Here is a 26,953-nt window from a genome sequence, read left to right on the forward strand (position 1 = left end):
GCTTCTTCCCATATCTATTACAATCATTGATCTTACAGAACTGTTTATTTGGTCAATTGTTTCAAGTTCCCTAGTCATCACTATTTTTATCAGAGACTCAGTCACACACTGGTAATGCAAGAAACAATAATCTTGTAAAATAGGTGGAATACAAGTAATATAGCTAGTAACATTAATAAGGTTGTAAATAAGTAGTAGTATCTTCTAAGGAGTTACATGTCTGCTGTCAAAAGAAGAGAAATTGAGCTTTATGGTCGAGTAGGTATTTCTGCCAATGGCACGGTCTGGTTAATGCATAATGCAGATGTACAATGCACACTAAAGGGGAGAGAAGAGGCCCAAATGGGCAGAGAAAATATTATGCATAAACTTTCCTTGACTTGCTTTAAAATATAAATTTTATTTCATCAGTATATTCTCTCAGTTACTTAATTTTAATCACAAGTTGCTATTTCAGGAAAACATTTCAGCCAGAAACAAGCAATATAAAATGCTAGTTTTCAATGTTGATAGGTGTTTCTTGGAAGAATCCATTTTAAAAATATTAACCAAATAAATAAATAAACGACTCAGACTTAGTAATTTTCTTGGTGTGACCTAACCTCACATTTGCAAGTTTTAGGTGTTACTGACAACAAGCATTTCGGAAGATCACTTAAAAGAGAAATAACAGATAAGTGGGTAGTTGGGCTTGAGATTAAAATGTCCAATGATAGCCTCATAAATGAATTTTTAAAACTTTAAGCTGAAGTGAATATGGTCTGGTCTGGAAATCTGTAGGTGAATGACTCAGAATGTCTTTAGTGATAAAGAAGATACTGATGAGAAAATTTAAATAAAAATTAACGCCACAAAAAATGATTTGATGGAAAACAGTATTTGTACATTAATGTCTATCTGTGTGACCTAAACATGCAAATGCAACAAAATTGATAAATAAGTGGGATGGTCAAATGTCTAATAATATTTCATGCATCTAAAAGTTTATATATTCAAGTTGCCAAAAATCTTTTTATTGCACATATCTTTTCATTTGGAAAATGGAAATTAGCTGATGTTCAGAGTTACTCTGTATTTGGTCTAAAGAGGGTGCTGAATTTCGCCCTTCATACATTTCTCTTCTCCCTAAGAATGATTTCAAAACACTTTGATAGCATCGGTCTTAGGCAAATATCCTGTGGTGAAAAAATTGAGATGAACAAATTGAGACAGGGTTTGTTTACTCAACACTGAGGATGAAAAAACACTCAAGCCTTCTGACTCCTGGACCCTAAGGGTCACCTGGAGACGTGCCAAGATGGTTTACCTGCAGTTCGGGTGGAATCCCTGGGTAGCCCTTCTCTCCTTTGGGGCCATGCTGCCCACGCTCCCCTCGTGGTCCCAGGTCACCTTTGTCTCCTTTCTCACCTTTGGCCCCTTCGTGGCCAGTGGCTCCATTATTGCCATTGTTCCCATGGTTTCCTTAAACAATCAGACATTATCACATGAGAAAGCCTAGTCACTCATACTCACTATTTCTATAGAAACATGGATCCTTTCTTCAAAAATACGATTCAAAGGCATAAGGGGACCATTTGAAACAAGCCTAAACAAAGCCATGAGGCCATCATGGAATAGGATCTCTCTTAAATGGAGCAATGAAAACAGACTTAGATACTCTTAAGTCTCCAGATTCTAAAGCCTATTTTTCCTATAAAGCAAGACTTGGAAGAATAGTTGCATAGAAGACTGATTATCAAAGGATCCTTTATAATAGCAAAGATTAGAAGCTACCTAAATGTCCATCAGTACTGAAAGGGTAAAATTTTTAAATGGCAGGGAATTCCCTGGAGGTCTAGTGGTTAAAACTCTGTATTTTCACTGCAGGGGGCATGAGTTCTATCCCTGATCAGGGAACTATAATCCTGCAAGCTGCATGGCACAGCCAAAATAATAATAAAAATAAAGGATTTGTAGACAGAATTGTTTTAAAATGGTATATATATATATATATATATATATATATATATATATATATATCCCAGTAAATAATGTTATATAGTCACACAAAAAAAAATAATGATGAAGAAAAATTTTTAATAACATATGTTTTAGATAAAAGAGGCTAAGAATCAATAGGGTTCACATGATACTATGTGTATGTATGTATATTACATATACATGTATATATGTATATGTGTGTATATATATATGTGTATGCTTTATCCAAAGAGGGAAAAGATTATAACAAATTACATAAAAATATTTTACAGTGGTTCATTTTTTGCCTGGGAAATCCCATGGACAGAGGAGCCTGGAGGGCTACAGTCCATGGGGTCACAAAGAGTTGTACACAACTTAGTGACAAAACAATAGCGATCTTTTTTCTAAGTGGATGGAACACAAGTGATTTTTGTATCATCCTATATAATTTTCTACATTTTAAAAAATTTCTACAAGAACATGTACCACTTTTATAACTGAAGGAAAAGTAAAATCATTGGTAAAAATTATAACAATAATCTTCTTTTTTTTTGCTCAGCCCACAGGCCCCCCACAACAATTAACTTGAAAGCAAGATTTGGATAATGATTTCAACTCTTTACTCAGAATTTCTACACCTCTCCCTTTATTTTTGCACTTGTTGAATTCCAGGCCCTTCTGCCATTTATTTTATGTGTCATTTTTGGTTAGGTTTCATAACAAGCTTGCAATTCTTCCATACTGATGAACTTTGACTGTATTTGCAGGTTAATGTGCTGATGACAAAACTCTTCCTGATGAGAAACATGTAGTCAAAGCCAGTCCATCCTGTGGCCTCAGAAGAGTGTAGATCTAAGAAGATTTTAGGAGGGTCTGAATGTTCCCTGCCCGTAATCACTGCACCTGCTGCCTGCTGCCCGTGATGGTCACTGACATAGGTTCCAAGCTACTAATCATAAAGTCTAACAGAGCACTTGCTCGTTCTATATTTGGTTTTGTTTGAGAAGCCTCTCAAAGGTATTAAGAAAAACTAAGTCTCATTGTTTTTTAACAATCATCAGTGGGAGTAAGAGAAGAGTAAGAGGACTTTTGCCAAACCTTGAGAAAAAGTTTTACTCCCAGGAATTGACCTGGAGACAATAGAGTCAGATAGGCCCTCAGATTTGGAGGTCGTGGACAGAGGGGACCTGGCTGCCATCTCCTTGCCTGACCCAGGAGGTTAGTGAGTTCCCCAAATGATCCATGCCTGGGGTACCACTCACGTAGAGATGGCTGAGGGGTGGCTCTAAAGGGACCCGGTGGAGCTCGACAGCACACCCTATGCCACCATATGGTGCTGGAGCCCAAAAGTGTTCCCATGAGTCCAAAAGAAGTACAAAGGTCAACTGAGAGACAGCTGAGCATGGCGCACCTGGAGGTTGGGGAAGACAAACTCAGCTAGACCTAGAATCAGACAGAAGGTTGTATCATTCAGTGAAAGGACTGCGAAGACGACTATAACCCAGATCAGCAATCTCTCCTCCCCACTCTCACTTCCCAAATCCCCGGAAGGCTAGATCTAGGGTGCCCTATGGAGCATACATTGGCAGAAACATTGAAACAAAAGTATGAACCTGTTAAGCTCCGGTGATTCCACACTCCACACTGGTGAAGGGCCTCCTAGCCTGTAGGCTGGGGTCCCAGTATGCCTAATGCCTGTGGGATTCTGCGAGTGGTATGGATAATAAATACTATATCTTATAGACTTCTACCTCATGAATTCAATAAGCTCAGTTGCCTACCCAACTCTCTTTTGGATTTTCCATGCACGAGCTCTGGATCATACACAAGTGATCCCAGATCACTGAGATTCACCCCTGGCTCCTGACTTGGTATGGCCTGCAAGTAGACTGGAAAGAATGCATCTCTCTCATCCTTACCTGGAATGCCAGGGGGACCGGGAGGTCCAGGGGGGCCTTGGTAGCCTCGGAAGCTGTAGTCTCCATGACAACACTTGCTGCAGTCTGGGGGCAGTCCTCCAGTTTGTGGAGACTTTAAAAAAAAGACACAAAGAGAAACTTCAAAGAAGGGTACATGTGAGTAATTAGAACTTTTGAATTTCCTCTGGCTTTGGTCCCTAGGTAAGTTTAATCCCAAACAACCCACAACAACATCAGAAAAGAAGGTGTGGGGTGGGTACGTCAATGGCAAAGGAGTCGGAATAACTCAGGCGAGTTGGTGATCAGAAGGCAAAGGAAACAATAGAGTGGGTAGAAGAACAGGCTCCTTGGAAAGTGGGAGTGGGAGTGGAGGATCGGGGCAGTGTTTCTAGAAAGTATGTTCCGGAAGCTATGGGAAAAGAGAAATCTCCTTCAGAAGTAGACTTGGAAACATTCCTTTTCTTTTCCAACTGTCTATGTGAGGCGAGCAGAAGTAACGCAGCTTAGATTAGGAGTAGGCCTTCCTACTTGGTAAGATTATCAGGTAGCTTTCCCTTAACAATGACCACTGTTTGCCAATTAGGACCAATTAGCTTTCACTTAACACTGACCGATGTTTGCCAATTAGGAAATTAGGAACAGGGCGGAAACCCCCAGGAAAGTCCCGAGCGCGTGAAAGTTTTGACCAATGAAATTGCTTTGCAAACGTGTAACCAATCCGCTTCTCACCCTATAAATTTGTGTAACAGCTTGGGCTCGGGAGCTCTCTGACCCGCACCACTGCAGTTGGTTGTGGGCGGAGAGTCCTGGCTCAAGTCAGTAATAAACTTCCCTTCCTGCGAGTTGCATTGTCTTGGAAGCCTTCTCTCTTCCCGCTCGGGGATTCGGACATTGGGCATAACATCTATAGTCTCAGACATAGCTAGACTGAGTAGATGACCCACAAATGATAAAATTACCAGCATCAAATACAGTAATTAAGACTATATATATTCATGATACTACTGCGTTAAAAGTTCTTAGAAATTCTAAATTGCAACTCTAGTTTTTCCAACAGTCAAGGCACACATAAATTGCCTTAGAAAATTAAGATTCGTGAATCCAAAAAATTCTTATTAGTTATTTACAACTTGAAACAATTTCACTTTTTTAAACTTCTGCCTTTAACATGCGGGTGTGTTTCATATTCCACCTGAAAATTTAAGTGATTATTGTACTGTTTATTAAGATTGAGTGTCCATTGAGTCAGTGATGTCATTCAACCATCTCATCCTCTGTCATCCCCTTTGCTTCCTGTCTTCAATCTTTCCCAGCATCAGGGTCTTTTCCATGAGTCAGTTATTCGCATAGGTGGCCAAAGTATTGGAGCTTCAGCATCAGTCCTTCCAATGAATATTCAGGGTTGATTTTCTTTAGGATTGACTGATTGGATCTCCTTGCAGTCCAAGGGACTCTCAAGGGTCTTCTCCAACACCATAGTTCAAAAGAATCAATTTTTTTGTGCTCAGCTTTCTTTATGGTCCAACTCTCACATCCATACATGACTACTGGAAAAACCACAGCTTTGACTGGATGGACCTTTGTTGGCAAAGTAATATCTCTGCTCTTTAATTTGCTAACTAGGTTTGTCATAGCTTTTCTTCCAAGGAACAAGCATTTTTAAATTTCATGGCTGCAGTCACCATCTGCAGTGATTTTGGAGCCCAAAATGATAAAGTCTGTCACTGTTTCCATTGTTTCCCCATTTCTATTTGCCTTGAAGTGATGGAACCAGATGCCATGATTTTAGTTTTCTGAATGTTGAGTTTTTGTTTTTTTTTTTTTTCATTTATTTTTATTAGTTGGAGGCTAATTACTTTACAATACTGTAGTGGTTTTTGTCATACACTGACATGAATCAGCCATGGATTTACATGTATTCCCCATCCTGAGTTTTAAGCCAGCTTTTGCACTCCCCTCTTTCACTTTCATCAAGAGGCTCTTTGATTCTTCTTCAGTTTCTGCCATAAGGGTGGTGTCATCTGCATAACTGAGGTTATTGATATTTCTCCCAGCAATCTTGATTCCAGCTTGTGCTTCATCCAGCCTGGTATTTCACATGATGTACTCTGCATATAAGTTAAATAATCAGGGTGACAATATACAGCCTTGACATACTCCTTTTCCTATTTGGAACCAGTCTGTTGTTCCATGTCCAGTTCTAACTGTTGCTTCATGACCTGCATACAGATTTCTCAGGAGACAGGTAAGGTGGTCTGGTATTCCCATCTCTTGAAGAATTTCCCACAGTTTCTTGTGATCAACATAGTCAAAGGCTTTGGTGTAGGCAATGAAGCAGAAGTATATGTTTTTCTGGAACTCTCTTGCTTTTTTATGATCCAACAGATGTTGGCAACTTGATCTCTGGTTCCTCTGCCTTTTCTAAATCCAGCTTGAACATCTAAAAGTTCTTGGTTCACGTACTGTTGAAGCCTTGCTTAATGAATATTAAATGTATTCAAATATGACTCTGAGTTCAACACTTACTTATCCAATGATAAAAGTCTAAAATTTGGGCTTACTGTCAAGAAGGTAGAGATTTGACAGAATTTGAACGGCAGAAGAGTTAGAGTCACTCATAAAATTTCGAGTCTCTTCTAAATGGGCAACTTATAATTATAGGTAGCGTACAAAAGACTTGTGAAAACGTTCCTTGACACCAATTAAAAATCAAAAGTTTTTTGAAAATAGCATATTGTTGCTAAGGGATTCATTTTTTAAAAGGAAGGGATGGGGTGAGAGAGGAAGGAAGGGAGAGAGAGAAATGGAGAAAAGGAGGGAGGAAGAAGTCATTTAAAATTCAAGTTTTCTCTGTCATTAGAAATCCAAGCAGAACAATGGATTAGTGCTTCACATTGTTGCACCTCTAGACTTTTACAGCACAGCAGATTCTACTCAATACTCTGTAATGGCCTATATGGGAGAAGAATCTAAAAAAGAATGGATAGAACATCCCTTGTGGTCCAGTGGTTAAGAATCCGCCTGCCAATGCAGGAGACTGGTTTGATCCCTGTTCAGGGAAGATTCCTTGTGCTGTGGGGCAACTAAGTTGTGTGCCACAACTACTGAGCCCATGTGCCCTAGAGCTGATGCTCTGCAACAAGAGAAACCACCACAACGGGAAGCCCAAACACCACAACTAGGGAGTAGTCCCCGCTCACAGCAACTAGATAAAGCCCGTGCACAGCAATGAAGACCCAGTGGAGCCAAAAATAAAATAAATAAATAAATACATTTTTAAGAAAGAGTGTATGTGTGCTAAGTTGCTTCAGTCATGGCCTACTCTTTGCAACCCTCCGAGCCCTCCAGGCTCCTCTGTCCATTGGATTCTCCAGGCAAGAATACTGGAGTGGGTTGCCATTTCATCTTCCAGGGCACCTTCCCAACCCAGGGACTGAACCAGAGTCTCAAATGTCTCTTGTATTAGTAGGCAGGTTCTTTACCATTATCACCGCCTGGAAAGCCCCATGTATATGTGTATGTATAACTGATTTACTTTGCCATACACCTGAAACTAACACAACATTGCAAATCAACTATACTCTGATAAAAATTCTTTTTAAAAATTAAATTTGCATAAACAAAACAAAAAACAAGCTAGAATACTTTCCCTGACCCTTAGTTTTGTTTTGTTTTTTTAATTTAAACAGGTTCCCACCTATCTATAAAATTAAGAAACAAATGCCTCATCTGTAGTCCTGCAACAGCTCAGAGCCCAAACTCAAGGTTTCAGGAGCTAGGATTTGGACCAATCTCCTGGTCTAGTCTTCAGTCCCTCAGACCCAACCCCAGACAGGTATGGGAGTCTATGAAAACCTTTTACAAAACTGGTGGAGGAAAAGAAAATTAGCCAAAGCAATTGGTTGGAGGCAAGGGATTTCAGACACTTGGGAAGTCAGACACCACAGCACTGCCCCACCTTCTAATCCAAAGATGAAATCTGAGGAGTAAGTATTCTGTAATTTCCTGGTACGATTTTGCTAATATGAAATACAGATTTTTAAGCTCCAAGAAATTCTAAGCTCTGCCAATAACGAATTTAAGGGAAAGAGACGGGTGGGGATGAGGGAAAATCCTGAAGTGGAACCATTTATTTAAAAATAGAATTGAAAAACTGAGACAACTAAGAATGTCAGAAAGAGAATTGGACTGGAACCAGAACTCCCATTACAGATCTGTATGACTTTTATGAAGTCATTTTATCCAGACATTTTTCTTGTCCACTAAATTAGAGGACAGGGTAAAAATGGTCATGAAATTTCCTTCCAGCTCTATAACACAAACAATGATACTGAAGTCTTTTGCAAAGCCTCAGATGGTGACTTAGAAAGCTTTTGTTTTGAAGTCTAGTGTCTGGGCACAGGAAATTAGCTCCAAGAGATGAGGTGCACACCCAAGCACTTCGAGAGTCCAGTTGTTGTTTAGTCGCTAAGTTGTGTCTGACTCTTTTTACAACTCCATGGACTGTAGCCCGCCAGGCTACAGTTTGTCTGTGGGATTTCCCAGGCAAGAACACTGGAGTAGGTTGCCATTTCTCAAAGGGATCTTCCCGACCCATGTATTGAATCCATGTCTCCTGCATCTCCTGCATTGCTAGGCAGATTCTTTACCACTGAGCCAACAGGCAAGTTGAGAGCACAGAGCTGCCACCAAAACAGGGAGAGATTTCTGGTCACTATGTGACCCTCTTGCAACATTTCACAACATGGTCCTCCCTCTGGCCTGGTCTTTCAAAAATTAATCAAATGGAACAATGTCTGTGAGCCTTAGAACAGGTTGGACAGGATGTGTTAGTTGAGAAGTTTTCTCCCAGGTAAGGGAGATTCACAAACTAGGTAGTTCTGCATATCACCTTGCTATCGATTCTTTCCCCAAAATTAGGTCAAATTTGAGCACGAAGTTCATGCAAATGTGTGGTATGGGAGGAAGAAGGTCCCTAAGACAAGTTCCATCTATTCTGTAGATGGAGGCCTAGGGATAGCTACCGAGAATGAAGCTTTACTATTGGGAAATGACTTCAGGAAAGAGGGTTCACACTCCTTCTGTGGAAAGGGAAAAGCGAAGAGAAAGAAAGTGAAGGGAAGTGGAGGAGGGAGAGACAGGTGCCCAGGAAGAGCAGGGAAGGTTGATAAAGGCAGAGATGGTGAAGAGCTGCAGAGAAGAAAATGCCAGGAAAAGGGGAGTGCAGGTCTCCCTGGGAGAGTGGTCACCCACCTCTACGAATCTCTGCACAAACCCTATGGCCAGAGTCCTCTTTTAAGAACACAAACCTGGCTTCACTGCCCTGCTATGCAAGAACAAAACTTCTGCCTGCAAAATGAGCTCTAAGCTTCTTAACCGGTCAACAGAATCCATCATAATGGCACTAAAATCATGGGTATCTTCCTCCCACAGCCCAGGCACGCCACCGCCCACTCCTCCAGGCTCTCAAGGCTCTTGCTGTCACACAAATTTATTTTATGTTTTCTATGAATAACTATCCTTTTTGTCTCATCCTTTGAGATCCAACTCAACAGCCACCACCATTCTGACCCTTTCCTCCCAAAAGTCTTTTGTGTGTGAACTTTATCACATGGTATTGAATTATCTGTTAATTTATCCCCACAAGAGCCCTTCAGAACTGTTCAGCAATAGAAGTTTGAGTGTATCTATCCCCATCCTAAAATGTGACTCACAGGAGAAGCACAGGGAAAAGACTGGTGAAGGAAAAAAAAAAAAAGATTGGTAAAAGAGTGAATGAGGATTAAGAGAAGAGGCGGGGAGTGGGGGGAGTGAGGAAAGAAGGAAGCACATAGAAAAATCCTAAATTCAACGTGGGCTCCATGTCCATGGGCAGAGAATTGTACTAAAACTTCTAGGGTATCAGTGGCTAAATCGCCACAGTAACTCCTGTTGGAGGCTGATTTGGAAATACTGCAGGGATCCAAGGGAGTTTAAAAGCACCCCTCTTCAAAAAAAAAAAGAAAAAAGAAAAAAAAAGGAAACCCTGAAGTGGCTTCTTACCCACCTCATCTGATTTTAATATGCTAGATGCCTAGGCCACTAGCAGGTAGCATGGAACAGAAATGTAATTTGAATTTCAGTGGCCTGACGGGTGCCAAAAAATAATAACCCATGGCAGCCCACATCTGCCTGTGGGAGCTCACACCGCCATGGCCAAGAAGGATCCAGCAGAGAGCCCATTTACTGAAGTGGAAAATCCAGATCAAGGCTTGGACAAAAGCACAGATATCTTCACCACTGATAAACACAAATCAGTATTAATCACTCTTCAGCCAAAAGACTGTCAGATGAAAGGACAGTCTCTAAAAGTGGCTTTCAAAAAGCAGGACTGGGGACTTCTCTGGTGGTCCAGTGGTTAGGGCTTCTCACTTCCACTGAGGGGACACGGATTCGTCCTTGGTTGGGGAACTAAGATCTCACTTGCCACACAGCATGGCCAAAAAATAAGTAAATAAATAAACAGGATTGTCTTTAGAGGTTATCTTTTCTCCTGCAGCTCCACCAGTTCAACCAGGCCCCACAGAATGGTTTGCACAACTACATCTGTGGTCAAGTTAGAAGTCCCGGGTTTGTCTCAGAACCACAACTGCTTCTGCTTGTAATCTTGGTGTGATCATTCTACCGGTCTCAACCCACACGTTCAGTTTGTGGTTGGAGAGGTTTAGATTTCAACTGCATGGGCGTTTTCAGGGCCTATCCAATGCACGTGTGTGCGCATGTTCAACAGCTTTGCATGCTCAGTCGCTTCAGTCGTGTCCCACTCTGCCCACCAGACTCCTCTGTCCATGGGATTCTCCTGGCCAGAAAACTGGAGTGGGTTGCCATTCCCTTCTCCAGGGGATCTTCCCAACCCAGGAATCGAACTGGGGTCTCACACATTTCAGGCAGGTTATTTACCAGCTGAGCTACCAGAAGCAGTCAATTCTTACAGTAAAATTTATCTGTTCAAAAATCATATAATTCAGAGTAACTCTCCTTGCCCCCTCATCTGATTTCATCATGCTGATTCCTGGAAGGCAAATCAAAATCTGCTTCTTCCTTATGTTGTACACCTGAGACTAATATCATGTTATATATACCTCAGTTAAATTTTTTAAATAAAAAGTAATAGACATTTAAAAACTTGTTTCTTCCTGTTCTTAATGTTTTCAATGAAATTGAGTTTCATCAAGTTGCTATTCACTACACTAAAACATTAACTCACTCCTATACCACCCTGAAAGAGTTAAAGATGCCTCCTTAGATCCTGAGCTTATACTCATCATTTTACACAAATCCTCTGATTATCAGGCACTCAGTCATACAATAGCATGAAGTCTGCATTTTAAATACAAATATATGTTTTTGTTTTAACTCTTTGGTCCTTTTTAAAACAAAGTGAAGGTAGAGACTTAGTAACCTAGAGTGCTGTTAGATCAAGTAATCAAGCCTGGCATGAAATGTCACAGCACACTCGCAAATCAAATGAAAAACTCAAAGGGCAGCTTCTCTCTTCCAGGAAGAATGAAGAAAATCCAATTTATGATCTGTAAATGATTATCCCCAGCTTCCCGTCTATCGGCAAAGGTCAGCTCGCCTCCTCCTTTCCACACCAACAGAGCAAGAAAGAAACAAAATCACAGCAGAGCGGGGCTGACGCTCCCCTCCCCTTTCTGATGGGGCGTCTGTGGCTTCTCTTTATCTCCGTATATCAGTGCTACCTCTGCTGAGTGTCTAACGCACACTGCCAGCGCCTCTAGCATCCCACAGCGACCCAGAGAGAGAGACCCGCGAGCAGCTCAGCCAGCTTCTGGGAAGCGCTGCTCCCGGGAATCACAGCTGGAAAAAAGAAAAAAGGAGCAAAGACAACACATCTCATGAAGCTTTGACAGTAACCCTTAAAAGAGAATTCCGAGTACCTGGCCCCAGAATGGGGTGATCTGGGCTAGGTCATCTACCTCGGGGGGCGGTAGCTCATCCGGCCTCAGGGATTTTAGGTCTGTAGAAGTGTTATTATCCACAGTCCCAGTTCTAGGATGGCTCCGCTCTCTCACTTTCTCCCTTCTGGAGCCGCTACGGCCAGTCTGCTGATGGCTTTGCACTATTCGCGCCACCACTTTATTAGCTCTTCCGCTCACCTCCATGTATTCATCTTGACACAGGCAAAAAGGGAGGAAAAGCAAAGCCAGAAGGTGCCAACAGACGAGCTGCCTTCCCAGCATGGTTCTCAACAGAGCCACAGAGCCTCCTGGGGAAGACGGCTGGGGCTCTGGGCGCCGTGGTCTCCTCGGGCAAGCGCCAGCGGCTGGAGATCAGAGCTGCCTCCGGCCGCGCGGTTTTTATAGTTCGGTGTGTAATAAATAAGGCAGCAGGCAAGCCAGAGGCAGAGCGGTCCTCCTCCGCGGGCAGAAGAGGCCCCATTCATCACTTTCCCACACCACAGGCAAAACGACTTGTGTGCACAGCTCCCAGTTGGTGGGGTTCATAAATGTCACACCTTGGCACGTTTTTTTGTGAAAGTGTGAAGGGAACATACACAACCAGCTGGAAATAGGCAGTATGTGTCCCGCGGTTTGCTTTTGCGATTAGACATGGAAAGGCTGCGCCTTTGCGGTCTAAGATGCCTTTTGGAAAAAACTCCTCCCGGGCTTGCCAGGAAATTCGGGCTTAACTGCATCAGTTCCGTCTGAAATGGCAGTGGGAATGTGTTCAGGGCCATCGAGAGAGCTATGTGCTCTCATTATACAGTTCATATTTCCCCCACTTAGAGGAACTCATTTCCCGTTCTGGCTCCGGCAGCGCAAGGCAGTTGGGTGACTCCAGAACACTGAACTGGATTCAGGTTCAGAGTCTCTGGGTTTAGCAAAAGCATCTCTCCATCCTAGGTTTCATTTCCTTTTCCCTGGAGTTTCCAAAAGCCAGAGTCAGATCAAAGTGGATGAAGTCGCTTCTGGCCAGATGAAGATTCGACAGCCTGCTTCATATTAAAAGAAAATTGTCTCTGGCTCCTCTTCCTTCTGACACATTCTTGATTAAAATGAAAGAAATGCAAAGATTCCAACCAAACACCCTCCTCCAAGTAGATCAGGCTGGAGAATATTATCATTGCCTTTAGGATGCTTGCCACATTTTAATGAATTCAGCCAAACAGAAAATGGACTTTCCTAACTCTTTTTTTTTTCTCTCTCTTGGCCTGCTGGGTCTTCCTTGCGGTGAGCTGGATTCTCTAGTTGTGGCACCAGCTTAGTTGCCCTGCATCGTGTGGGATCTTAGTTCCCCAACCAGCAATTGAACTCACGTCCTCTTCGTTGTGGATTCTTAACCACTGGACCACCAGGGAAGTCTTGTTAAGCTCTTTGTGATAATAAAGAGAACTCATATAGTTTGCCGTTAAAAACTGCCTCTGTTTCCACATCATTTTATTTAACAGTGCTCATTCACTCACATAACACAAAGTCACTGTCCTGCCCCATGAGAAGAGACCCTGGGACTTAAAGGCAGTGAGTGGCCAGTATGAGTGATGCCAAGAGGACAAGGGCAGCACTGTCAGAAGCCACAGCGGGGGAAGCCAGGCCTGAGAATGAGGTGATAGAGCTGCTGGAGAGAGGGCAGAGGCTGCTCACAGCTGTCCTCCTCACTCAGCGAAAGGGGCCCGGGAACCAAAAGCCATCTCTTGCTGCAAGACACCTCATTCTTGCCTCTGCCAGAACAGCAGCTTCTAGAGCCCACACTTTGGCATAGAATGGATTCGGTGTGGAGGATGCAGCAAGAGAGGGAGTCAGTAAAATAAAAGTTCTCTGGTTCACAAACACAGGGGTCTTTGGAGTAATGCTTCTTCCAAGCAGGCCGCTCCCCACTCAATCAGTTCAGTTGCCCAGTTGTGTTCGACTCTTTGCGATCCCACGGACTGAAGCGCTCAAGGCTTCCCTGTCCGTCACCAACTCCTGGAGCTTGCTCAAACTCATGTCCATCGAGTAGGTGATGCCATTCAACCATCTCATCCTCTGTCGTCCCCTTCTCCTCCTGCCCCCAATCCCTCCCAGCATCAGGGTCTTTTCCAGTGGGTCAGTTCTTCGCATGAGGTGGCCAAAGTATCAGTTTTGGCTTCAGCATCAGTCCTTCCAATGAATATTCAGGACTGATTCCTTCAGGATTGACTGGTATGATCTCCTTGCAGTCCAAGGAACTCTCAAGAGTCTTTCCCAACACCACACTTCAAAAGCATCAATTCTTCGGCACTCAGCTTTCTTTAGAGACCAACTCTCACATCCATACCTGACTACCGTAAAAACCATAGCTTTCACTAGATGGACCTTTGTCAGAAAGGTAATGTCTCTGCTTTTAAATATGCTGTCTAGGTTTGTCATAGCTTTTCTTCCAAGGAGCAAGTATCTTTTAATTTCTTGGCTGCAGTCACCATCTGCAGTGATTTAGGAGTCCAAGAAAATAAAGTCTGTCACGGTTTCCATTGTTTCCCCATCTGTTTGCTATGAAGTGATGGGACCAGATGCTTGGACGTTGAGTTTTAAGCCAACTTTTTCACTCTCCTCTTTCACTTTCATCAAGAGGCTCTACCCTATTGAAGTGTAAGAAACTTGGCCATCCCCACTTCATAAGTCTTCGCTTAGATGTCCAGAATGTATCCCCTGGAGGATTTTTTGAGTTCTTTGATGAACACTCTTGAGCAGAGATCCCCAGGGAAGGTAGCACATCAAGCTATTATCTGGCATTAATTCTTTTTTTTTTTTCGGAGTCAAATTATCCCTTTATTTATTTATTTTTTAATTTAATTTAATTGTTTTTCAGTGGGTTTTGTCATACATTGATATGAATCAGCCATAGAGTTAAACGTATTCCCCATCCCAATCCCCCCACCCACCTCCCTCTCCACCCGATTCCTCTGGGTCTTCCCAGTCCACCAGGCTCGAGCACTTGACTCATGCATCCCACCTGGGCTGGTGATCTGTTTCACCATAGATAATATACATGCTGTTCTTTCAAAACATCCCACCCTCACCTTCTCCCACAGAGTTCAAAAGTCTGTTCTGTACTTCTGTGTCTCTTTCTCTATTTTGCATATAGGGCTATCGTTACCATCTTTCTAAATTCCATATATATGTGTTAGTATGCTGTAATGTTCTTTATCTTTCTGGCTTACTTCACTCTGTATAATGGGCTCCAGTTTCATCCATCTCATTAGAACTGATTCAAATGAATTCTTTTTAACGGCTGAGTAATATTCCATGGTGTATATGTACCACAGCTTCCTTATCCATTCTTCTGCTGATGGGCATCTAGGTTGCTTCCATGTCCTGGCTATTATAAACAGTGCTGCGATGAACATTGGGGTGCACGTATCTCTTTCAGATCTGGATTCCTCAGTGTGTATGCCCAGAAGTGGTATTGTGGCTGCTATCCAAAAGTCTACAAGCAATAAATGCTGGAGAGGGTGTGGAGAAAAGGGAACCCTCTTACACTGTTGGTGGGAATGCAAACTAGTACAGCCACTATGGAAAACAGTGTGGAGATTTCTTAGAAAACTGGAAATAGAACTGCCATATGGCATTAATTCTTAACAGAGTATTTTTGAACAGATCTGGAGCAGGAGATTGGGGAAGGACAGCTCTTAGGTCTTGTGGATGAGCAAGTGTATGGCAGATTGCTGTGGGAGAAAAGGCCTAGGGTCTCTCAATGGGGATGCTCCATCATCAGGGAAGCCTGGATAACATTCTACAGGGAGACTACAAGGCAAGACATGTCTCTGAAATCTAGGTCACCTCATTCACAAGTTTTCTAAGAGCTGTTTCTGGCAGCTCCACTAATCTGGATAAGTAGCTTCAGGTCAACCTCTACTGACTTTCAACTGCGTTGAGATTTTCCATTGGTGTTTTCCACTCTTTCATATATTCTTGTGGTTCTCAATCTTGTCTGGATAGTAAAATAAACCAGGGAGCTTCTAAATATATCATGCCTGGATCTCATCCCAGACCAATTGAGTCAGAATCTCTAGTGGGGCCTGGGCACTAAGAGTTTTTTAAAATTCCCTGAGATGATGCTAATGTGTAGTCAGGGTTAGGAATTGCTAACCCATCCTTTCCTTGACTCAATAGAAATGGTGTTGTTGTTGTTTAGTGGCTAAGTTGTGTCCAACTCTTTTGTGACCCATGAACTGTAGCCTGCCAGACTCCTCCATCCATGGGATCTTCCCAAACAAGAATACTGGAGTGGGTTGCCATTTCCTTCTCCAGGGGATCTTCCTAACCCAGTGATCAAACCCGCATCTCCTGCATTGGTCAGGAGATTCTTTACTGCTGAGTAGGAATAAATGACAATAATATCCCTCCTTTGTTGATCATTTACCATATGTCAACCGAGCACTTCTTTGCTTTAACTCACTGACTTCTCTCAGTAAACCTATTGTTCCCATTTTATAAATGAGGAAATAGAGATTCAGAGAAATAAAATGACTCGCCTGGTATTGCACAGTTGGAAGGAAGTCTTAGGCTATGCCTCCATCTGTCCTCCTGCCTTCCTACAGCAAAACAAGAGAAAGCCAGTATCAGGCAGACTGCAGAGAGAAGGCCAGCTCCATAGCTTCCAGGACAAGAATTTGGGTCTGAGAAGTATGAGTTGAATTGTAGCACCCCAAGAGACATTGAGATCCTAACCCCCAATACCTGTGAGTTTGACTTTGTGTGGTAATAATCTTTTTATACAATCAAGTTAAGATGAGGTAATTAGTGTGGATCCAGATATGACTCTGTTCTTACAAAAGGGGGGGAAAGCTAGACCAAGGAACAGATATGGACACAGGAAAAACACCATGTAAAGATGAAGGCAGAGATGGGGTGATGCATTTATAAATTAAGGAATGCTCAAGATTGCCAGCAAACCACCAGAAGCTAAAAGAAGGGCATGGAGGATATTTTCCCACACAGTCCTCAGAAGGAACCACCCTACCGACACCTCCATCTCAGACTTCTAGCCTCCAGAACTATGAGACAATAAATTTCTGTTTAAGCCGCCAATTTGTGGAACTTTATTATGTCAGTCCCAGCAAACCAATAAAGAAAGCATGTATAGAATTCTTTTAAAAACGTCCAGACCTTATTATATTATAGACATGGAGATGGCAGTCTAAAAGATTTAGCCAGTTGTTCAAGTTCATGGACAGAGAATAGCAAACCTATCTCAGAGAAGAGTGCCCAGCCCCTTAGTATGTCTTCCCAGGCACCTTCCCAGGAAATGCATTTTAAACCTTGGCTTATTATTTAAACCTTATTTGGGTGTTCTGGCAATGTCCCTTGCTCAAAGATGTGAATCAGAGTCAGGTATAATTCTTGTCTGTGGACTGAGGGTTGAGAACATCTACCGTCAGAAAATCATGGAAGGTACAAGGGTCCCAGTTTTGCTCAGTGATCTTTGGCTCTGAAAGCCCACAGTAAATGCCTGGGGACAGCTGGCTGCTATCATGCACTGGGACTGCCACTGCACGCTTGGCTGGCTCCTACAATATAGTCAGGATGTTGGCACAGCTGAAACAGGAGATAAGGGGTAAAGCACGACCTTGAAAAGAATGGCATGGCCATAGGACTGGTTAGAACCATGTCCAAGATGGTGGAAGATTAAATTTTTCAGTAGACCTTGAGCCTCATTACATGCTCATTGTAATGCATTGCTGTTCAGTCGTCAAGCTGTGTCCGACTCTTTGAGACTCCATGAACTACAGCATACCAGGCCTCTTTGTCCCTCACCATCTTCCAGAGTTTGCCCAAGTTCATGTCCATTGAATCAGTGATACCATCCAACCATCTCTTCTTCTGTCACCCTCTTCTCTTTCTGCCCTCAATCTTTCCCTGCATCAATGTCTTTTCCAATGAGCCAGCTCTTTGCATCAGGTGGCAAAAGTTAGTCAAGCTTCAGCATTAGTTCTTTCAATGAGTATTCAAGATTGATTTCCTTTAGGATTGACTGGTTTGATCCCCTTGCTGTCCAAGGGACATTCAAGAGTCTTCTCCAGCACCGTGTAAAACATTGAAAAAAGTGAAAGTGAAAGTCGCTCAATCATGTCCGACTCTTTACAAGAGATGGACCCGTGAACTGTAGCCCACCAGGCTCTGTTCATGGAATTCTCCAGGCCAGAGTACTGAAGAGGATAGCCATTCCCTCCTCCAGGGGATCTTCCCAACCCAGGGACTGAACCCAGATCTCCTGCATTGCAGGCGGATTCTTTACAGTATCAGCCACCAGAGAAGCCCATGCAGTATGTTAGCATGTGCTAAATGGTACACCCACAGGCTCCACGATCGGTCTGAGACCAACTATAAAAGGTCAAAAAGTGAGCAGAGGCCCATTTCCTGCAAGTCGCTGCCTCTTCTCCCCAAATGATTGCAATAATCCTCCTACCCACTAGCCTATGAAACTACCCAGTCCATAAAAACTAACCACGCCATATGTCAGGGCTCTCTTGCCTTCTGCAGTGGCTCATACTCTGCCTGTGAAGTGTGTTTCTCTTTAAATAAATCCACTTCTTACTTATCACTTCATCTCCAAATTCTTTCGAGATGAAGCAAGAACCTCAGATTCACGGGGAACAGTCATCACCGTGAATGTAGAGGCGCAGACACTGCAAATACGTGTGAAAACTCAGCTCCATAGACCAACTGTGCGAGCCAGAGGCAAATATTTGTTTAACTTCACAAAGAAGGCTGTTATGAGATGTGTAGGTATCCTGTGGCTTCCCCGGGGTGCCCCACTGTGGCCTTGGCCAAAAAGAGATCAGCTGTGGCCTGGCAAGGGACAGTTGAGAATTGTGCGGGATTGAACATGTCTTTATATCAGCGCCAACTGAAATGGTAGCTGAGGAAGGCATATGTTTGCATGAGTTCTAGAAAGGATCAGTTGGAGTGTGACCTGCCTCTCTCCTACCCCTTCCCACTAAAAAAATTCCCCTTACACTCAGTTCAGTGAATTCTGAGGTTCTAAACTCAAAGCCTGATCCCTTTGATGGGAACCAGTTAGAGGTTTGCAGGCATGCCTGCATGCTCAGTCGCTTCAGCTGTGTCTGACTCTGTGACCCTATGGTTTGTAGCCAACCAGACTTCCCTGTCCATCAGATTCTCCGGGCTAGAATACTGGAGTGGATTGCCATGCCCTCCTCTAGGAGCTATTTTATGCCATTAGAATAAAAACAGGTTCATGCTTGGCACCAACAGAAGGCAAAGTCAGAGAAGAAATTGGTCAACTAGTCAGAATGTCATCGCCTTGGTGGAATTACATAGTTTATGGTCTGACCCTCATTAGGCAAGTGCAGGAGACCCGTTGCCAGTGTCCCAGGAGAGGACAGGTCTCTATGACCAAAAGAAGGCTGTCAGAGATTGATGTTTAAAAATACACATTCAAACGTTTTCACTTAAAATGAAAAGTATGACTCTCAAATGAAGTATACATGTTGTACCTATTTGCTGGACAGCAAATGTTCTCTGTAGAAATCTACAAAAGAAGTCAAATTCTAATCAGAGAGGTGTGTGGTAAGCATGAAGTTGTGTGTGGGTGTGGGTGTGTGAAATGAAATTTGTTTGTTAACATTAATGACTGGTATCATCAAGCATTTTTATCAGTAATTAGAATCCAAGCAGAAAATCAGAAACCACACCAGATATTTCAAGAGAGGAGAATTTAATATCAGAAATGGGTTCAACACAGAGACAGTAATCACAAGAAGTAACCATCTTTCTTATTACCCCTGGAGACTGCACCCGGATACCTGGACTGGATTAGAGCATTCATAGATGACCTTGTGAGTCTTTCTCTTTCAGGGAATAGCAGACCCTAACAGAATGACCTCCCCTAAGACAGCACGACCCCATTTTCTTCATTCAGAAACTGAGGTTTCACTTCTACCAATGGAGGCCAAATGAACTTGATCCAGATGCTGAAGAAGCCTGAGGCAGAAGCAGCTGGCCCTCAGGAATTCCATTTTCCAGCAGGGGCCAGGCCATACCATCCTCCTGGTCACTTGAGGCAAAGTATAGTCACATAATCAAGGTGAGACAAGTGTGGTTTCCTCAGAGATCTTGCTGGACTTAAAGCAAGATCCAGCAAATGGAATCAATGGATGCATATATACATATATATACATATAGGTGATATACATACAGGTGTATATATATGTGTGTGTGTGTATACATGCATTCCTATATCTATGTATTCCTGCTGTGGGTGTCTAAGTTGCTTCAGTCATATCTGACTCTTTGCAGCCCTATGGACTGCAGCCTACCAGACTTCTCTGTCCATGGGATTCTTCAGGCAAGAATACTGGAGTGAGCTACCATGGCCTCCTCCAGGGGATCTTCCCAACCTAAGAATCAAACCTGTGTCTCCTGCAGCTCCTGCATTACAGATGGATTCTTTACCACTGGGGAAGCCCATATCTATGTATATCTATGTATCCATGTATATATACATAGATATACATGAGAGATTTAGATGCATATACACATAAAGAGTGGAGTAGGAAATGGCAAGCCACTCAGTATTCTTGGTTGGAAAGTTCCATGGACAGCGGAACCTGGTGGGCTATGGTCCATGGGGTCACAAAGAGTCAGACATGACTGAGCACACGCAAGCACACTCATACATAAAGAGAGGGCTTCCCAGGTGGCGCTAGTGGTAAAGAATTGCCTGCCAATGCAGGAGATGTAAGAGACTCAGGTTTGATCCCTGGTTCAGGAGCATTCCTTGAAGGAGGGCATGGCAACCCACTCCAGTATTCTTACCCGGAGAATTCCACGGACAGAGGGGCCTGGTGAGCTGCAGTCCATAGGATCACAAAGAATCAGACAGACTGAAGTGACTTAGCATGAAGTGCCCACACATACAGAGATTTACTTGAAGGAATTCCCACGTCCAACTGTGGAGGCTGACAGGTCTGACCTACAAGACAGACAAGCAGTCTAGAAATTCTAGCAAGAGTCCATGCTACAGTCTTGAATCCAAAGATGATGTGGAGGCAGAACTTCTGTCCTCCTTGCGGATCTCAGTCTTTTCTCTTAAGACCTTGAGCTGATTGGATGAGGCCCACCCACATTATGGAGGATGACCTACTTTACTCAGTACCTACTGATTTCAGTGTTAATCACCTCTTTAAAAACACCCTCACAACAACATCTAGACTGGTATTTGACCCAGCAACTGGGCACCAGGGCCTGGACAAGTTGACCTGTAAGGTTAATCACTACAGGTATCATTTAAAAAGGTGAATGAATAGATATCTCAGGAAAGCTGGGTGTCTTTGATAACCATAAAGATTAATCCAAGAGTATTTGAGATTCTGGAAGAGAATTTTCTCATCCTGAAATATTCCAGAGAGGATTAGCCCTTGGGTGCAGGCCTGTGGGGGTCCCTCACTCTCCCTCTCCCTACCTCCAGTATCTCTAGGTCCAGCCTTCCTTAGCCTTCCAGAGATGTCCTTGCCCCAGCCTGACCCCTCCTTCCCATGCGCAACAGTCATATGTTCCTCTCTCTTGGCTAGTCTCCTTGCCTGAAAAGCCCTCCGTGATGGCAGAGTTCTTCATCATGTTTTGCCAGTCTTATGCAGATGACACTGGAACGGGTTCTGTTACTGTTATAATAAATGTCTTAACATTCATTTCACACTTAGCATCATCTCCATGGCAGACACTATTTGTTTGAGGTCTAACAACTACTATTCTCCTTCTCCTTTGTAACAAAATCTTGATTTTGTTCTTCTTTCTGAGGAAGCAAGTCTCAGGCACAGGTAATAAATCAGGATTGATGTCATCTTTCTGCCTGTGATTACTTGGGGTGTCAACACTGACATTACCCAGTGGGAAAGGAATCTGCTGGGGTACTTAGGGGAAGGACTCCTCACTCTTAAAAACAAACATGGAAAATGGGAAATACACTTCTTCTGTCTCTTCTTTCACTTAATCTTGTCAGGTTTACAGATGAAGTCAAACAATATGAACAACCCCGAGGACAGCAGAAGGGAAAGATGTAAAGAACCTGATCCTCGAGGGCTTCTATGAGCTGTTGATTCTAACCTCCATGCCACTTGACTGTCTTGTGAGAGAATACATGTATTATTTATGCCTTTGATAAACAATACTGTCTTTATTGTATTATTTCTTAATACTCTGCACATTTGTTGTCTTTCAACTAGACAGAAGAGATCCTTGAGGGAAATAATAACACTATGTTTATTATTGCACAGAGCCTCATTCTGCAACTTTCACATAGTAAACATACCATAAATGCCTTTCTTTGGTAGAATAAGTAAATGGAAAATATAACCCAAACTAATAGGTTACGTGTGGACCAATTAGTGAAAGCTTGCTTTCGGTGGCGGTAAATAAACCAATTAGAAAGAAACCAAGGAATTTGAAGGCTGGGGAATTCTGCCCCTACTTGCAGGTCCCCCAGTACTTCCTAGAGAGGCTGTGTACTCCCACCTCATGTCAGTCCCTTTTTCCTTAAGGAAGGTTTTTATGACTTCTCACAGCAGAAATAGTGCCTTCTGTTGCCATTTCATTGTTCTCTTCCTAGACATTTACCAGCCTCCCTTGCTGTACAGTTGGGACCAGGTGACTGGATTTTGGTCGATGGACATGGGTGAGGTAAGACACTTCTGAACTTGGCCTTGAAAATCTCCAGTGAGATTATCCTATTTTTCTTCTCCCACACTGACCTTGGAGGCCATGTGTTCCAGATGGAGGCTGTGATGGCAGAGCCTCTGTTAGCTGAGTGACTGGGTGGAGGAGAACCCTGCCGACCCCTATAAATCATGTACTCTAAGTAAACGATGAACTTCATTGGGTTAGACCATTGTATTTTGAGGATGAATTTATTCATAGGGGTAGTCTATATCCTACCCCACTTAATAGGCATCCTTAACTAAAGCAGTTCCTTCTCTCATATGTTCTTGGAGCACTAAAATCTCTTCTTTGTAGTACTTTCCCAGTTAATATCTGTTTGTTTCTTGTATTCTTTTTTATTGAAGTATAGTTGATTTGCAATGTTGTGTTAGTTTCAGGTGTACAACAAAGTGATCCATATGTGTATATATATAAGTGTATGTGTATATATATATATATATATATATATATGTATATATATATATATATATCTTCTTCTGCTGCTGCTAAGTCACTTCAGTCGTGTCTGACTCTGTGCGACCCCATAGACAGCAGCCCACCAAGTCTCCCCCGTCCCTGGGATTCTCCAGGCAAGAACACTGGAGTGGGTTGCCATTTCCTTCTCCAATACATGAAAGTGAAAAGTGAAAGTGAAGTTGCTTAGCCGTGTCCGACTCTTAGTGACCCCATGGACTGCAGCCTACCAGGCTCCTCCATCCATGGGATTTTCCAGGCAAGAGTACTGGAGTGAGGTGCCATTGCCTTCTTCAATATCTTCTTCTACATATATATAAAGTACCACATCTTCTTTATCCTTTCATCTGTCTATGGACATTTAGGTTGCTTCCATGGCTATTGTAAATAGTGCTGCCATGAACACTGAGGTGCATGAATCTTCTCGAATTAGTGTTTTTCCAGGTATAGGATCACGAGTAGGATTGTTGAATCATATAGTAACTCTAGTTTTAGTTTTTTAATGAACTTTCATACTGTTCTCCATAGTGGCTGTACCAATTTACGTTCCTACCAATGTGTAGGAAGGTTCCCTTTTACATGCATCCTCTCCAGCATTTATTATTTGTAGACTCCAATGATGTTGTATTCTTTTATTAATGTTGTTCTCTTCTCTAGAATGTGTATTCCATGTGAGATCTTTTGTTTTCTATTATATTTTTAGTATTCAGCATAGCACCAGGAGTGTAAGTGCAAATAAATATTTGCTAATGATGAACAGAGGGATGAGTGGGTGAATGGATGAATGATTGATCGATGGATGGGTCGATGGGTAAATGGATGGATGATGGATGGATGACAGATGGGTGGATTTGCAACTCTATGGACTGTAGCCTTTCAGGCTCCTCTGTCCATGGGATTCTCCTGGCAAGAATACTGGAGTGGGTTGCCATTTCCTTCTCCAGGGGGGGGTCTTCCCAACCCAGGGACCAAACCCACGTCTCTTATGTCTCCTGCATTGGCAGGCGGGTTCTTTATCACTAGTGCCACCTGGGAAGGCCATGTATGAATGAAAGGATGGACAAATGGATATCGATTTTTACTTCAGACTCAACTTGAGTTTGATTCCCAACTCCCAACTTTTAAGCTGTGTTTCCTTAGCCATTCTAAGCCTCAGGTTCCCCATTAGTAAAATGACACTAATCATATTTGTCTCCCATGGTGGTGGTGACGATTAAAAGAGATGATTCTGTAATGAGGCACTGTCTTCCCAGCACATTGCTTGGTACCCACTATTATTATAGCTCAGGGATAGAAAAAAGGAATGGAGCTGGAAGAAATTATTAGAAAGAAAACATCTGGTCAATATAAACTTCATTATGCTTTCTGCTAGTGAGTAAGCAATTAAAAATAACATTTGAGTCATTAGACCTATTAAGAGATGTCAGATCAATAAAAACAGTGTGTTCCTTTTTTTAAGTGCTGGGAGAAATGTTTGCTCTGTTGAATTCAGCTTCAGGAACTATGGGATATTGGTGTCCAGTAAATAGCTTGGGAAACTTGTGTAATTTTAAAAGATATTTCATTAACTTCTCAAAGATACATTTGAGAAAATGAAGATAGATTTCTTTTCTAGGCAGAAACAAAGACAAAGCTCCTGAAGGAATAAAGCTCTGTAGGTATATGAATAACTCATAGAAAACATTTAATCCACCTTGAAAATTAATCATTTGGTTCAGCAAATAATAGAGCAGCCCTGTCTTGCCTGCTTTCATGGTTTGCCACAGGCCGTTCCAGGATCTTCTGGAGGTATTAAAGAGAAAAATGTTTCCACATGAGTAATGCTGATTCCAGACACTCCACCCCAACCACAGAGTGGAGTAGATCTTGGGTTGGCGTCGCAAATACATTTCTTTATTCCAAGCCTTCAAGTAGGCCATACAGGAAAGACATTCTTGGATTCTAAGCCAAGAGTCTACCCAGCCGTGCTGGCTAATGAGCGTCCTTATCCCATTGGTCCCTGTCCTTTGGTGTGACATAGTGCTCTCATCTTTCAGAGCCATCTTTTCCTTCAGGCTGCAGGACTTCCCATGAAGCCAGTCGAATGCTCGTGCCCATGACTACATCCTTGGCTGGCCCCACTGAGGATGAATTTGGATGCAAAATCAGCCAGCTTGTATTTTTTTTTAATTGTTTTATTTATTTATTTATTTTTGGCTGTTCTTGGTCTTCACTGCTGCTCGGGATTTTCTCTAGTTGTGACGAGCGGGGGCTACTCTTCAGTTGCAGTGTGTGGGCTTCTCATTGTGGTGGCTTCTCTTGCTGCAGAGTGTGAGCTCTAGGGCACATGGGCTTCAGTGGATTGCAGTTCCTGGCCTCTAGAGCACAGGCTCAGTGTTCATGGTACACGGGCTTTGTTGCTCCGCAGCATGTGGAATCTTCCCTGACCAGGGACTGAACCCTTGTCTCCTGCTTTGGCAGGCAGATTCTTAACCACTGAGCCACAAGATCAGCCCCCAGATCAGCCAATTTTTATGCAGTTAGCTGGGATGTGCATCCGTGGAGAGGTCACATGATTTATAGCAACCAGAGCATCTTAAGAAAAGCAGATTTCATCTAATTCCCCCTGCCTTGTTATGTCTGAGCAGATAATGACCCAGGAAAGGAGAAACAACATGCTGAGGAAACTGAGCTAGTTAGTGGCAGCATTAGAATGAAAGCACGGGTCTGCTGACTTCTAGATCAGTGACCTTCATGCTTCATGAATGGTGTGGTATATCTCTAGCACACCGAAATGCTGCCTTCAGCACTTGGGTACTGAAGGGAGATGAAATAATGGTGTTGGCTTGGGTGGATCTCACTCTGGCTTCTAAGGGAGACTCAGCTCCCACCACTTCCTTTAAGGTTTCCCTGATGAATCAGAGTGACAGCAGAGAGGGCACCAGGCTCATATAGGAAGACTTGGCTTTGGGTCATAGTTCTCCTTCACTAACCAGCCTGTGGTCTCCAGCACTTGGCTTCCCCACGCTGCCTCCAGAAGTGTCCAGGCCCCCAGGGAGCAAGGATGGAGAGCTGCTTCCATGTTCTTTCCCTGGTTGGTTCCTATTCCTCTAAGAACATGAATCCCAGGCTTCCGAGATAGGACAGGCCCCTTGAATTAACCTTCAGCACGGGGAAAGTTTATCTCGGGCACACTCCTTCTCCTTTATCTGCTCAGACATAACAGGGTTGGGGGGGGGGATTAGATGAAATAGACTATAGCTGGTTCTGCTTTTCTTAAGATCCTTGGCTGGGCTGCTCTTGTTGCTCATAAAACTTGTGACCGCTCCATGGATGCACAGCCCAGCTAGGTGCATAAAAACTGGCTGATTTTGCACCCAGATTCACCTTCAGTGGTGCTAGCCAAATATGCACTCATGGGGCTGGAAAGGGTGGGCCTCTAGGTAAATAGTGAAAAATAAGAGGAAAATATATTTCTGTACTTTAATTCCCAGAGATTCAGATGTTCTGGTCAAGGGATTGACAGCCTCTTCTGGGAAGGGCCTTGGTGTAAGTATTTTAGGCTTTGCTGGCTGTACGATCTCTGTCTCAACTACTCAGCTCTGCCTTTGCAACTTGAAAGCAGCCATAGACAATACGAAATGAATCAGCATTTTCTTGTGTTCCAAAATCACTGCAGATGGTGATTGCAGCCATGAAATTAAGAGACGCTTGCTCCTTGGAAGAATAGCTATGACCAACCTAGACAGCATATTAAAAAGCAGAGACATTACTTTGCTGACAAAGGTCCATCTAGTCTAAGCTATGGTTTTGCCAGTAGTCATATATGGATGTGAGAGTTTGACCGTAAAGAAGTCTGAGTGCCAAAGAATTGATTCTTCTGAACTGTGGTGTTGGAGAAGACTCTTCAGAGTCCTTTGGACTGTAAGGAAATAAAATCAG

General features: G+C 42.9%; 1 protein-coding gene across 3 annotated transcripts in view; it reads right to left on the minus strand.

Annotated features, from left to right (window-relative positions):
- C1QTNF3 (C1q and TNF related 3) overlaps positions 1–12,342 on the minus strand; it is a 29,677-nt gene extending 17,335 nt beyond the window's left edge. Inside the window, exons 1-3 of one of the 3 annotated variants that reach the window (XM_065905607.1) lie at positions 11,861–12,342; positions 3,882–3,993; positions 1,307–1,461 (exon numbers count right to left, since the gene is read on the minus strand). In XM_065905607.1, coding sequence (XP_065761679.1) covers positions 1,307–1,461; positions 3,882–3,993; positions 11,861–12,124 — 531 coding nt within the window. In that variant the 5' untranslated portion in view covers positions 12,125–12,342. Of the gene's footprint in view, positions 1–1,306; positions 1,462–3,881; positions 3,994–11,821 lie in introns of all 3 variants that reach the window. The other 2 variants (XM_065905606.1, XM_065905608.1) reach the window with 2 other exon arrangements.
- Positions 12,343–26,953: the final 14,611 nt, after the last annotated feature.

The sequence above is a fragment of the Muntiacus reevesi genome, chromosome 14, assembly GCF_963930625.1.
Source record: "Muntiacus reevesi chromosome 14, mMunRee1.1, whole genome shotgun sequence".
NCBI lineage: Eukaryota > Metazoa > Chordata > Mammalia > Artiodactyla > Cervidae > Muntiacus > Muntiacus reevesi.